This window comes from Aphidius gifuensis, linkage group LG5 (assembly GCF_014905175.1).
Source record: "Aphidius gifuensis isolate YNYX2018 linkage group LG5, ASM1490517v1, whole genome shotgun sequence".
Lineage (NCBI taxonomy): Eukaryota > Metazoa > Arthropoda > Insecta > Hymenoptera > Braconidae > Aphidius > Aphidius gifuensis.
Genome location: NC_057792.1, coordinates 14,234,784 through 14,250,222, shown reverse-complemented (window position 1 = coordinate 14,250,222; position 15,439 = coordinate 14,234,784). Strand labels below are relative to the sequence as shown.

Genomic DNA, 15,439 nt, shown 5'->3' with positions numbered 1-15,439 from the left:
ATAGATTTTCTTGAAATATTGACATGCCTCATATTCCTCACCACGAACTTTTTTACAACGATGAAAATCAACAAAGTTTTGATAGCAGTTTCTGCAAATAAATAAAAAACAACAACATTATTATCATTTTTTGCTTTTATAATAAAAAAAGTAAATTTATATATTTACCTTGTTTGATTTGTGTTGGGAAAACGTGGATCATATGGTGCTGTTTTGTGAGTCTTCAAAATTTCCTGAACTTGTTCTTCATTTAATTTGCCTGGTTCAGCAAGTAATGGATGTGTTGTTGCCATCTCAACAGCTTTTAACTAATAAAAATTATGTTATTTATTTAATTATAAAATTATTAAATCAGCAGCTGACTTTTTAGTTATGTCGTTTAATTTATTATTATTATTTTGCTCTTATCAATTTATCATTTAATATTTTATTTAATACACTAACAAATAATTATCACTTAAAACACTAATTGTCTTTAATCAATATATATTTAAAAAAAAAAAAAAGAAAGAAAATCCAATAATTGATTTAAAAAATATAAAATTAATAACTAATTGGTGGATAATGATAGTAATTATTTAACAAGTGGTCTTGTATTGTCTTCTTCTTGGCAACAAACTTCACGATATTTTTTAACTTCAGCCATATAAAGTGACCATGCATCTTTTGGTTGTTCAACAGCTGTTTCTGTTTTTTGTTTAGCAACCATGCCAGTTTTTAATATTCTACCACCACGTCTTTTACCAACCATCAGTGGTGGTGGAATAACTGGTTTTTCAACAAGTCCAGATGATGAAGACGACGAAGAAGACAACAATGATGATGTTGTTAATGTTGATGTTGTTGTTGGTTCTTGTTGTTTAACTGGATTTAATTTTTCTTGCATTTTTTTAAACATTTCCATAAAACTACCATCATTTTTAAATGCATTTGGTTGTGGTTGTGGTATAATTGGTTGTTGTTTTGATTGAGCATTAAAATTATCATCATCACAATCATCATAATCATAATCATCATCATCATCATCATCTTCATCATGTAAACGATTATGATGACGACGTTTTGTATCACGTTCACGATGACGATATCTATCACGACTTCTACTTCTACTACGACTTCTACTTGTACTACGACTTCTTGATCTTCCTCTAGTTGTTTTACAACGTAATTTATCACGGTCATTATCATCACGACGTGATGTTGATTTTCTTGTTCTTGATGAATCACGTGAACGTGATCTTCTTCTTGACGATGATGATGATGTTGTATAACGTTGACGTGATGTACTACGTCTACGTCTTTTTGGTGATATTTTTGTATTGTTGCTGTTGTTATTATTATTACCACTTTTATATGTTGATGGTGATGATGAACGACGTGTTATTGAACGACTTGATGATTGTGTTGATACTGCCTCTGGTTTTGGTGATGTATCACGTGAATTTGATCTACCTCCACGATCATAATGTTTTGAATCCATTGTTTATTATTATTTTGATATAATAATAATATTTTAACAGCTCAACTTCCTCAAAATCCTCACAATGGATCCTTGTGTAACCTACAAGGATAGAAACTACCTTCTATGAGTAAATAACCCATCTTCATCACCCACCAACTGATCTTATATTTTTTTTTTTGTTTATAAAATATTTTATGATATATTGATAAAAGCAAAGACATTATGTAGAAATTCCTAATATAAATTATATAAATATTTTATTTAATGAATAATAATAATGATAATATTTTTGTTTTGTCAAGTGGACACTCGATGAGCTTTCATTATTACATGTTCGATTTGGAGTGGGAAAAAATAACTTGGTGTTTTTAATTTTTAAAAAATTAATTATTAAATTTAATTATAATATTTAAGGGAATATTCTATTTGATAATAAAATTGGGGCAAATAATTTTTATTAAAAAAAGAAAAAAAAAAAAAAAAAGGAGTAAGACCTTGATTGTATTTTTTGATCTTTTATAAATTGATCAATTTAAAACACTGTCTCTAATTGTAATGATAATTATATCACAATGAACTTTTGTTTATTTGTTATATTATTAATTATAGTTTTTTTTTTTTATTAATAATATATAGATTTGACTTTAATACCTGAATTTAATCTTCCGTTGAAAACAAGATGGCTACTAAAAATCAGAGTTGCAGGTCGGTGATTCATTACGTCATTTTCGTTTTTTTTTTTTTTTTTTTGTCATGAATAATGAATTATAGAAGTGAATATTTTTTATTAACTGATGATATGTACATTCGCTGACAGATGACGCTCTTATCTACTGCACGCCACACTCCGAAACAACAATAGATGTCGCTATTAGTAACTCTCTACAACAGCTAGGACTCTCCTTGATCTTCTTGCCTTGTTTGCCATTACATACGACAATTAATTTTAATAAATATTTTTATTGTTTGAAGAATAAAAATAAATAAGAACAATGAGTGGAATAATTGCGAGATTTATTGGATTGCGACTTGTTGGAACAACAAAATATATTACAAAACAAAACACAACAAAATATCTACAATCCATGTGCCACGTGAGAAATAGATGTAATCATATTACCAAAAATCCAATCACACCAGGTAAATCATTGTAAATCATGTTATTCTTGTAATTTTGAATGAAAACTTCAAAATATATATACCTATATAATTTTAAAAGTATAGACAAAAATTTTGAAATAAAATCGAGCGACGTCGAATGATGCAATAGAACTTGAAACCACGTGTATTTCGATTGACTTTCCAACTTTTACTATTGACAAAATTTTATCTTAATGAAAATCGATTATTCTTTATACTGTTTAATTTTAAGTAATTATTCAAGTATTATATATTTTATATTTAACAATTATTTAATTAATTTATTTTAAATTTTATTATTTATTATTTTTATATAGCTCGAAAAGAATCAGCTGGATATTGGAAAACTATCAAGGACTTTTCAGTGCCATTAACAATTATCGGTATGAATATTGCTATTTACTGTGCACATAAAATTAAAAGAAACCATAAACTTTGGGACGATGTTGACATGTTGATTGCAGCTATAAAGGAAACTTTAAAGTATTCTATAATTCCATCAAAAATAATTACATCTAGTGTATTATTTGATGATAGTAAAATAGAAATATTTGCAGAAGACGACTATCTAGAGTGCGTTGAACGATTTTTGATTAATAAATTTATTTAATCAATGTTTTATTAAGTTGATGATATTAATTCATTCTACGAAAGTTGATCATTTATTTCTATAATACATCATTATTTATTATTACTTTACAGACTCGAGAACGATAACACACGTAATTTAATATTAAGCAAAGAATTGGATGCAAACATACAAGAACCATTTCCAAGAAGCGAACCAGTACCAATAAAATTTGATAGATTTAATGGATTACTTGATAATGGTAAATTAACATTAACAACAGTAGATGGTGATACAACGTAAGTTTTATATTTATCAATAATTTCGTGAACTAATTTTTTATTATAATTAAAATTAGTAATAATAATTATTTAATTATTAATATTAATGTTTCATTAAGTGAAAAAAATCAGCTAGTGTTGATTATTCAGTAATTTTTTTAATAAAAAATTTTCAGGTTTACTTTTTATCAAACATTGAGCCTTGAAATAAAAAAAACGTCTACGACTTTACAAGATGAAATAGCTGCTATGAAAAAAGAACCATCTGAAATAGTACAAAAGAAAATAAGTAAATTTCATGTCTATCTTCCAGATCATAAGGTAACATTAAAAACCTCGAAAGGTGAAAATAAGTAAGTTGATTATTAATCAATAATTTTCAAAGATTTTTTTCATTATTAGAATTATTCATTTGTTATATCCATAATTAATTAACATATTGATTATTAATCATTCACAAACTATTGATAAGAAATATACATTATTAATATAATCATTTTTATTTCACAGATGGCCTTCAAATTCACCATTAAAATTGAGAGACGCATTTCCAATAATTGGGAGTTTCAGTTACTCAGTTGAAGAGACAGTAAAAATACAAGCAGACGATAGTGATGAAGTGTAAGTTGAATCTTAAACAATAATTTTAAACCTTTCTTTTGATTATCAGGTTTACCCATTATCAGTTTTGATTATTTATTCATATCTCCATTGAATAGTAGACAATAAATATACATCATTAATAATGCTATTTATATTTTACAGTTATCATTTGATACATAATGTGACTCTTGAATGTGATAAAAAAGTTGATGAAAATTTACAAAATATAATTGCCACTGAAGAACCATATCCAGAAGATATGATATTTGAAGTAACGAATGTATTATTTGATTGTGGTACAGTAGTATTCAAAACACAAGATGGTCATAAACTGTAAGTTAAATATTAATTAATAATTTCTTGATTTCTTGAATTAATAATCTTTTAGTTATCAAAATTACTTCCAGTCAATATTTTTTTTAAGTTAAAAATACTTAGCTATTTTGAGTTTCAAGTATTTATTGATATTTCCAATAAATTGTTTATATAAAATAAACATTAATAATATTATTATTTTTATTTTACAGTATTGTCAGAAAGAAATATGACTTGGGATTTGCGGAAGATGGTCAAGAAACAGTATGTCTGGAAGGGGACCCAAAGTTAAGATTAAATTATATTTAAATCTCAATCTTTGTTCATTTTTATTAGTGCAACGAACAAAAGTATTTTCAAACTATAATAAATGAAGTTTCAAAGATTGATTTATAATTAAAAATTATTAAAAATAATTATTGATTTTTAAAAAATATGTACTTATCATTGCAAAGCAAAAAGTTATTATTAAAAAAAAAAAAATTTACCAAGCTATGATGAAAAATTTTAAAATAATAAAATGAAACATATAAAAATTAAAAACTTAATTTTATAACATGAATTTGATTTTATATTTATTGTTTAATTCAAATAAAAAACAAAACTATAATTTATCCAATTTTTTTTTTTTTTTTTCCTGCTTATATGAATTTATTGAAATTTTCCCAAATATATTTCTAGTAAGAAGTCTAATAAATATTCTAATTTAAAATTTTAGTGAAAATTTTTTCAAGTAATTCTCCAAAGCTGTGTCTACGTTGAAATTTAGAATTATTTTGGTTAATAAATAATTCATTGGTCCCAATTTGAATTATCAATTAATTCTATTTTTAAAAAAAACGAAGGTTTTTCAGTCTGTATAATCCATAAAAACAAACGAAATTTTCTGTTTTAATTTTCAAGTTCAGATATTAACCACCATGGAAAAGAATCCGTGATAATCGTCGCACGTGTTTTCACTCTCTGAGTCTCTGATCTTTTTGGTTTTCCAATTTTCCATGGGACAACTAACAATTCTGCTCCCACGTTTTCTAGCAGATTAATCTGTTGTTGATAACACAATTAAAATTAATAAATAATTTTGTTGTTTGACAGAGATAAATAAATAATAACAATGAGTGGAATAATTGCGAAAATTATTGGATTGCGACTTGTTGGGACAACAAAATATATTACAAAACAAAACACAAAAAAATATCTACAATCCATGTGTCACGTGAGAAATAAATGTAGTCATATCACTAAAAATCCAATTACACCAGGTAAATCATGTTATTCTTGTTATTATAAATGAAAACTTTGAAACACATATATCGAATATAAATAATTTTAAAAGTATAGACAAAAGTTTTGAAATAAAATCGAGTGATGTCTAATGATGCAATAGGACTTGAAACATACCACGTGTATTTCACTTGACTTTCTAACTTTTACTGTTGACAAAATGATATTTTTATGAAAATGCATTATTTTTTATACCATTTAATTTTAAAGATTATTGAAGTATTATATATATATTTTATATTCAACAATGTATTTATTAAATTAATTTATTTTAATTTTTATTATTTATTATTTATTATTTTTATATAGCTAAAAAACGATCAGCTGGATATTGGAAAACGATAAAGATCTATTCAGTGCCATTTATTGTTATGAATATTGCTATTTACTGGGCATATATAATTAAACCAAATCCTAGTTATTGGGAAGATCTTCGTATGTGGTTTGCAGCTATGAACGAGACTTTAAAGTATTCAATAATTCCATCAAAAATTATTACATCTGGTGTATTATTCGATGATAGTGAAATAAAAATTGAATCAGGAGAAGACAATTTAACGTGAGTTGAATATTATAATTTATAATTTCTTAAACAATTTTTGTCATTATTAAAAATATTTAATTTGATATTTTATCAAGTCAATAATATTAATCTATTTTATGAAAGTTGAATATTTATTTCTATAGTACATAATTCTTCATTATTATTTTACAGTCTCGTAAACGATAACACACGTAATTTGATATTGAGCAAAGAGCTGGATGAAAACATAGAAAAACCATTTCCAAGAGGAGAACCAATGCCAATAAAAATTGGTAATTTCAATGGATTACTTGATAATGGTAAATTAACATTAACAACAGAAGATGGTGATACAACGTAAGTTAAATACTAATTAATAATTTCTCAAAAGAATTTTTTATTTTAAATTAATGTACTGTTGATTATTTATTAATTTTTTTAATAAAACTTTTAATAAAAAATTTACAGGTATACTTTCCATCACACATTGAGCCTTAAAGTTAAAAAATCATCTACAACTTTACAAAATAAAATAGATGCTATCAAAAAGAACCAACGTGAAACAATACCAACGAAAATAGGTAAATTCAATGTATTAATGCCAGGTAGTAAGTTAACATTGAAAACACCGGAAAGTGAAATTACGTAAGTTAATTATTAATCAATAATTTTAAATGAATTTTTTTTTCATTGTTAGAATTATTTATTTGATATATTTATTATCAATTAACATATTGATTATTAATCATTCACAAACTGTTGATAAAAAATATACATTATTAATAATATCATTTTAATTTTACAGCTGGACAGGCATTGTCCTCGATCCTGATATAGAAGGTTATAACCTTGAGAACTACACGAGATCAGATTCAGTATCATCAAGTGACAAATTTCCAGTAATGGGAAATTTTAACTATTTATCTCATACTAAAGTAAAAATACAAGCAGATGATAGTGATGAAGTGTAAGTTGAATACTAAAAAAATAAATTTAATTTGAATTGTTAATAATAAATATACATCATTAACAATATTATTTATATTTTACAGTTATTCTTTCAATCAGAGACTGAGTATTGAATGTGACAAAAAATTAGAAAAAATTGCTATTAAACTAGCATTATTTGAACAAATAAATGCAACATTTGATACTGGTACAGTAGTATTCAAAACACAAGATGGTGAAAAAATGTAAGTTAAATATTTTTCCGAGTTGAAAATACTTTTCAATTTCAAGTACTTATTTATATTTCCAATAAATTATTTATATAAACTGTACATAAATAATGTCAATTTTTATTTTTCAGTTTTGTCCGACGTACGATCCGCTTCACAGTTTTCGACGATGGCATGGAAACATATATTGATGCGATGCCGTGCTTTACTTTGGGTCTTGCTTGAATCTTAATATGTGTTTATTTTTATTAGTGCAACGAACAAAAGTATTTTTAAACTATAATAAATAAATGAGTTAAAAATGGATTTATAATTAATAATTATTAAAAATAATTATTGATTTTTTAAAAATATGCATCGTAAAGAAAAAAGTTATTTAAAAAAAAAAAATTTATCAAGCAATAATAAAATGAATAAAAATTGAAATTGTTCAATTTAAATAAAAAACAAAATTATAATTTATTAATTTTTTTTTTTACCTGTTAATAAATTAATTTGAATTTATTTAAATTTTCCCAAATATGTTTCTAGGACTCGACTTAAATATATTCTAATTTAATTATAAGCATCATTGATTCTTGTATAACAATCACAGACAGTCATCAATTTTCATATTTAAACTCTTCAATTGTAAAATTGCAAAAAAAACAATTGGATAAATTGGATAATACAATAAAAAAAATAATCATGAAAATTCTAATTTTAACCATATTTTGAATATTAATAATTAAAAGAATAATTTTCATAGACATTTTTGTTACGGTGTCCTGGTGAACATTCCAGACTTATTCATGTGATCACGAATATATTATTACAATATACACAATATGAATTTTTAATGACGTTTCAATTGGACTCCTGGTGAACATGTAAGATAGTCGTTTTGAAACATTCCTTTGCATATGATGGATAATAATAAAATGACAATTTTAATAATAAAATCATAAATTTTTTATCTTACAGATTACCAACGATGACAAAATAATTATCTTAAAAGAATAAGTTTTTTTTAATTTTTTTTATATCAAGTTGATATAAGGTGATATTATCAACACTTGGGAGGAGAAAACTTGTGTTATAGAAGGGGGAGCCTTAGGCCCAGGAGGAGAAAACTTGGTGGAAATCATCCTGTAGGACACTTGTAGGTCATCCTCAAGGTTGTTTTGTTAAGATTATTTTTTTTAAATTAATCTGATATACCTGGTGAAAATATTTCTCCGGGATTTCTCCGTGATATTCCGAATTTCTCCTCAGTCCCTTCGAGCTTTTCTCAAATTGACACATGACGGAGAAACGAGTGAAGAAATGTGTAAAAAATTTCTTCGAATTTTCTCCGAAATCGCTGACGAGAAATTTTTTTTTCTGCCGTTTCAAATTAATTTTTAAAAGCAAATCAGATTATTAAAAAAGGAAATAATAATTCACAATCAATTGACCTACTCATAGTAGTTATATTTTCTTTCTTTAATTTAAATCACAAATATATATTTGAAAACGAGAAGCTAAACTATGAACAGGTAACCATCAAACTCTTATTCGAAATAATTTAAAATACAAGTGAAAATTATATTTAGGAAAAAAAAACAAAAAATGTATAAGCCATCGTCTGTTATTATTGATGACTCATTAACTATTGTAATTGTTTTTTTTTCCTTGAATGTTCCTTGAATAAGTACATATACAAAATTTTCTATTAAAATAATTTTGAGATTTGATACAAAATGCCAAATAAAAAAAAAACAAAATATCACAAGTTATTTTATGAAATTTATCAATTCACAATAACTTTAATTAATAATCAAAAAAGATAAAATATTTTTTCATATTTTTCTTTTGCATATATATTATAAAAAAAAAAAAATAGTTTAAAAGCCCTGAGCAGCAGTAAATTTTTTTTAGTTTTTTTAATTTTTTTTTTTATCAACACACATGTGTCTGTCTTGATGATCCATCAATATGTTTTTTTTTTTTTTCTGCAAATATTCGATCTTTATGCAGAGAATTGTTATTCAATCAATCAGCTTTTTTTATTGACTTGAATATATTTTGTGTAATATTTTTTTAACTTATTATTAGTATGCTTAGAATAATTATTTTCATTGACAATGTTTATGAACTTTTTAACAATTTCTGATGGCATTTTAGTTGTCCAAGTATCACCATATCCTTTTATTAATTTTTAAAAACATTGCGTATGAAAACTTTGTGGAAATCATCCTGTAGGACACCTCTGAAGGAAAGAAAAATCAAAAGGATGGAAACTAAATAAATAAAAAAAAAAAAAACAAAAAAAACATTATTTGTGTATGACAGGTTTATCCATTTTCCAAAAAAGAGAGAAAAAAACACTGGCAATAATTTATGTAAAGCATTAACAACAATTCAATATATGTACTATATTTTTTTTATTGACAAACATACCCAAATATTATTTACAAAATTTTCTATTAAAATAATTTGAATTTTTTTATACAAAATGCCAGATAAAAAATATCTCACAAGTTATTTTATGAAAAATTATCAATTCACAATAACTTTAATTGATAATTAAAAAAGATAAAATATTTTTTTCATATTTTTCTTCTGCATATATATAAAAAAAAAAAAACAGTTTAAAATCCCTGAGCAGCAGCGAATCCTTTTAGTTTTTTTATTTTTATTTTTTTATTAACACACACGTGTTATTGTCCTGATGATTCATCAGAATGTTTTTTTTTTTTTTTCTGCAAATATTCCATCTTTTTGCAGACAATTGTTAATTAATAAATCAGCCTTTTTTATTAACTTGAATATATTTTGAGTAATATTTTTTCAACTTATTTTGAGTATGCTTAGAATAATTATTTTCATTGACAATGTTTATGAACTTTTCAACAATGTCTGATGGCATTTTAGTTGTCCAAGTATCACCATATCCTTTTACTAATTTTAAAAAACACTGTGTATGAATTTCAGTTTTGTTAACAAGACAAACATTAAGACATGTTTTAAAAAAAGTTGGATTAATCACTTGATGATATCCCAAATGACCAACAAACCTTAATTTTCCTTTAAGTCTTAAATTAACCATTTGTGCTGATAATTTTTTAGCACATGAACGCATTGCATGTCTTACAATTAAATTTTGTTGTGATATGATAAAGTCCAATTTTGATGCATATTGTGGAAACAGCTTTGTATTTTTTTGTGCTAATCTAAATATATCTTTTGTCATATCACATGCATTTGAACTTAATATGTATTTAACATTTTGACTTAACAATGACTGTTTTAATAAATGTTTTCTAATATGACTTGAAACAATTAAATCCTTTTCTATATCTGTCACAGTTCTTCCTTTATTTTTCTTAATTTTTTTAGCATCAGTATTAATCAAAATTTTACGCTGTAATTAAAATAATATTTACAATTAAATAATGAAATAAAAAAAATAAACATAGTTATTCTAACCAATTAAAAAAAAATTATTTAATAAGTAAAGACAATTATTAAGCAATTGTTAATAATATTTACCTTTTTTTTTGGAACACTTGGAACCTTAAATTGATATCCAACATCAGCGATTGATTTCTTTTTTAATGCTTTAAGTAGAATTGAATTTTTTTGTAAACACATTCCCTTAAAACGTTTATTGACTTCATGGTATTCATTAAAAATAAGCTTGACTGATTGCAACCTATAAAATAATAAATTTTAAAACAATATTTAATTATTATTGATAAAAAATAATTTTTATAATATAGTAATAATTGTTGTTGATATTAATAACTAACCAATCAATTTGTGCTGTTAAATTTTGTGATGACATTTTGATTGTCAAATAATAAATATTATTTTGGCAGTGGTTAACCTTGTGATAAATAATCTCTCTGGCCATGTGACTGCAAAACACGGCATGAGTGCAAATTTTCGACTGATTTCCACCGAGTGCCATCAATGTTTAATCATGCGCAGTTAATTTTTTTGGCACACGTTGCCAGTGGTTATGGAGGGGGAAGCCTTAGGCCCAGACGGAGAAAACTTGGCATGGTGGAAATCGTCCTGTAGGATACCAGTAAAAAAAGGAAAAATCAAAAGAAGGAAAACTACATGAAAAAAAAAAAAAAACAGAACATTATTTGTCTATATACTTAGATGACAGGTTGATCTATTTTTCTAAAAAGAGAGAAAAAAACACTTGTAAAGCAGTAGCAACAATTCAAATTATGTACTATATTTTTTTTATTGACAAACATACCCAAATATTATTTATACAAAATTTTCTATTAAAATAATTTGAGTTTTTTGATACAAAATGCCAAATAAAAAAAAAAAAAAAATATAAAAAGTTATTTTATGAAAATGATTAATTCACAATAACTTTAATTAATGATTTAAAAAAGATAAAATTTTTTTTTGTATTTTTCTTTTGTATAAAAAAAAAAACAGTTTGAAATTTCTGAGCAGCTGCAGTGAATTCTTTTTGTTTTTTTAATTTTCTTTTTTTATTAACACACATTATGTGTTATAATTCATCAGTATGTTTTTTTTTTTTTTCTGCAAATATATTCCATCTTTTTGCAGAGAATTATTGTTATTTAATAAATCAGCCTTCTTTATCAACTTGAATATATTTTGTGTAATATTTTTTTAACTCATTTTTAGTATGCTCAGAATAATTATTTTCATTGACAATATTTATGAACTTTTTAACAATTTCTGATGGCATTGTAGTTGTCCAAGTATTACCGTATCCTTTTATTAATTTTAATAAACATTGTATATCAATTTCAGTTTTGTTAAGAAGATAAACATTGAGACATCCTTCAAATAACTTTGATCGAATCACTTTACGATATCCCAAATAACCGACGAACTTTATCTTTTTTGTAAGTTTTAAATTAACAATTTTAGCTGATAATTTTTTAGCACATGAAAGCATTTCGTGTCTTATAATTTTATTTTGTTGTGATATTATTAAATGCAATTTTAATGCATATTGTCGAAACAGCTTTGTATTATGTTGTGCTAATTTAAATATTTCTTTTATCATATCACATGCAGGTGATTTTAATATATACTTAACATTTTGAGTTAACAATGACTCGTCCAATAAATGTTCTCTAATATGCCTTGAAACAACCAAATCTTTTTCCATATTAATAAACTTCATTTTTTCAGCATCAATATTATTCACAATTTTACGCTGTAATTAAAATAATTTACAATTAAATAATTGAATAAAAAAAAATAAACATAATTATTTTTGCCAATTAAAAAAATTAATTAATAAATATAAAGACAATTATTAAGCAGTTGTAAATAATATTTACCCTTTTTTTTGGAACATCTGGAACCTTAAATTGATATTCAACATCGACAATTGATTTTGTTTTATTTGTTTTTAGCACAACTGAATTTTCTTGTAAACACATTTCCCCAAAACGTTTGTTGACTTCATGGTATTCATCAAAAATAAGCTCGACCGATTTCAAACTACAAAATAAATTACAAAATATAATATTTAGTATGGTAGTAATTGTTGTTGATATTAATTACTACTTAGCATCAACAACAATTATTAACACATTAAATATTATTAGTAATTACTAACCATTCAATTTGTGCTGTTAAATTTTGAGATGACATGTCTTATTGTTGACTAATGATATGTCAAGTAATATATATTATTTTGGCAGTACTTAATTTTGTTATATTTTCATCTCTGGCCATGTGGCTGCAAACACCATGTGCGCAAATTTTTGACTAAAATGATTTCGACTGATTTCCACTGAGTTTTCTCCTTCCATGAGCGCTATCAACGTTTAATCATGCGCAGGTAATTTTTTTTTTGGCACTCACACATTCAACAGCGCTTATGGAAGGGAAGCCTTAGGCCCGGGAGAAGAAAACTTGGTGGAAATCATCCTGTAGGACACTTGTAGGTCATCCTCAAGGTTGTTTGGTCAAGATTATTTTTTTTTAATTAATCTGATATCCCTGGTGAAAATATTTCTCCGGAATTTCTCCGTGTTTATTCCGAATTTCTCCTCAGTACCTCCGAGCTTTTCTCAAATTGACACATGACGGAGAAACGAGTGAAGAAATGTGTAAAAAATTTCTCCGAATTTTCTCCGAAATCGCTGACGAGAAAATTTTTTTAAGGCCGTTTCGAATTAATTTTTAAAAGCAAATCAGATTATTAGAAAAGGAAATAATAATTCACAATCAATTGACCTACTCACAGTAGTTATATTTTTATTTTTTAATTTAATTTACAAATATATATTTGAAAACGAGAAGCAAAACTATGAACAGGTGTCTATCGAACTCTTATTTGAAATAATTTAAAATAATTTAAAATACAAGTGAAAATTAAAATTGATAGTTTTGTAGGAAATGATTGTGGAAAATGTTCATTACTTTTTGAAGTCATTGTTTCATTGCGCCCAAATGGCGGTTGTTAATTGGTTGAAATATCTTAATTTTTCATCAACTATTACAGGGTTTTTTTTTCTTGAATGATTATGAGCTGGTCCTTATGATGCATCATAAAAAAAAACACTTGTAATAGTTGATGAAAAGTTAAAGCATTGGAAACAAATTCAAAGCAATTCAAAGTAATTTTATTTTTCGAAATGAAACGCGGTTTTTTTTAGTGTCATCTACACTACGATCCAATAAGCTCGTCAACACAAATGAGCTGTTGGATAAAATGTTATAATACCGACAGAATACTTTCAATAATTTTACAGTAATCTTTGAAAAATTCCAAATAATACATAAGTATATATTTTTTTTTATTAATTTAAATTCTAAACAATAATTATATAGAATTTAAATTAATGGAATAAAATATATATATATGTATTATTTGGAATATTTGATTTACACTCAAATAGATTAATTATTTTTTTAATTTTATTTTTAACTCGAATTATTAACCCCATAAAAACAAAGAAAAAAACAATATATATATTTCACAAAATTAATATTAAAAAAATAATCAATATTTATTAGAAACATATTTCATCGAAATCCATTGGTTAAAAAAATATCTCATCAAACTTATCAATTCCTGCATAAATTACATATAAAAATTCCAAGTCCTGTATTGAAAACAAATAAAAGAAAAAATAACCAGGATATATTATAAAAATATAAAAAAAATTATCTAATCACATTTGAATAAAAAAATAATTGAAAAAAAAAAAAAAAACTTTCATAACCGGTTGCATATATATAATTTAAAAAATAACAAAGCAAGGGTTAGTTACTCAATAGTACATAGAATAAAAAAAGAAAATGAACCAAAAAAAAAAAAAAAAATGATTAAATAAGAACAAGAACTCTTGGATCATCAGCGATGAGAACGTGAAAAGGTACCATCTCGTACCATTCACGACAATAACGTCATCAGTCTATGTTATTATTTTCTTTTTTCTTTCCTATGTATATTTTTTATTATTATTCATCTAATTCAAGCTCCACAAGTCCATAAAACATGTATAAAATTATCACCAAAGCACCGAAGGTCGACCTTGATTTTAAAAAACATATATTCACAATTTAAAAAGGGAAGACAATTTTACTTTTTTATATTTTTTTTTCTACATAGATGTCAAGAAGACTAGATATTCCTCTAGTCTTATTGATAGATATATGTATATATTTATAAATCCAAGTATTTTTATCCCATTCATTCTAAAAATGGACATAAAAAATTTTAGTGTTTAGTTTTTTTTTCGTTTAAAGTTTTGTTGATGTCTCCTTCTCTGTTTGGGTGAGCTATTTTTATTATTTTATTATCTCACATAAATCTATTTGACTATTTTATTTTCTAGTTAAAAATCATGACAATAATAATGTACATTTAATTTGGAGTAATCAGGTAAAATCGATTGTAGATCAGTCAGTATTATGATCATCATACAGCGCACTCTGTGTGCGATCTACTCGCAAAGAAGTTGACCTTGTAGCATTTGGTACCTGGCGGTGCCAGGCATCTTGTGTAGTCTTCCATATATATATATTATTTTTATTATTACAATCGCCTTGTAATATAATCACGTTAACAACAAAATACTCCACCTTCACTTGCAACTT

The 15,439-nt window shown here is 24.8% G+C and overlaps 2 protein-coding genes across 2 annotated transcripts; one reads left to right on the top strand and one right to left on the bottom strand.

Moving 5' to 3' along the window:
- Positions 1-378: 378 nt before the first annotated feature.
- On the bottom strand, positions 379-2,205 carry LOC122857667 (uncharacterized protein DDB_G0287625-like). The gene is made up of 2 exons (XM_044159945.1): positions 2,114-2,205; positions 379-1,561 (listed from the first exon to the last, which is right to left on the bottom strand). Exon 2 carries the CDS (start codon positions 1,478-1,480, stop codon positions 575-577), a length of 906 nt encoding a protein of 301 aa, XP_044015880.1. The 5' UTR covers positions 1,481-1,561; positions 2,114-2,205; the 3' UTR covers positions 379-574.
- A 249-nt stretch (positions 2,206-2,454) lies between these two features.
- Positions 2,455-4,678, top strand: LOC122856446. The gene is made up of 7 exons (XM_044158113.1): positions 2,455-2,602; positions 2,920-3,175; positions 3,305-3,469; positions 3,628-3,804; positions 3,962-4,072; positions 4,217-4,387; positions 4,582-4,678. Exons 1-7 carry the CDS (start codon positions 2,455-2,457, stop codon positions 4,676-4,678), a joined length of 1,125 nt encoding a protein of 374 aa, XP_044014048.1.
- The last annotated feature ends 10,761 nt before the right edge of the window (positions 4,679-15,439 follow it).

Excerpts from the sequence above, each read along its gene's own strand:
- LOC122856446 (XM_044158113.1), top strand. The coding sequence starts at position 2,455 with ATGAGTGGAATAATTGCGAGATTTATTGGATTGCGACTTGTTGGAACA. Across the intron at positions 3,176-3,304 it reads GCAGAAGACGACTATCTAGA|ACTCGAGAACGATAACACAC; the intron begins GTGCGTTGAACG and ends ATTACTTTACAG. Across the intron at positions 3,805-3,961 it reads ACCTCGAAAGGTGAAAATAA|ATGGCCTTCAAATTCACCAT; the intron begins GTAAGTTGATTA and ends TTTATTTCACAG.
- LOC122857667 (XM_044159945.1), bottom strand. The coding sequence starts at position 1,480 with ATGGATTCAAAACATTATGATCGTGGAGGTAGATCAAATTCACGTGAT.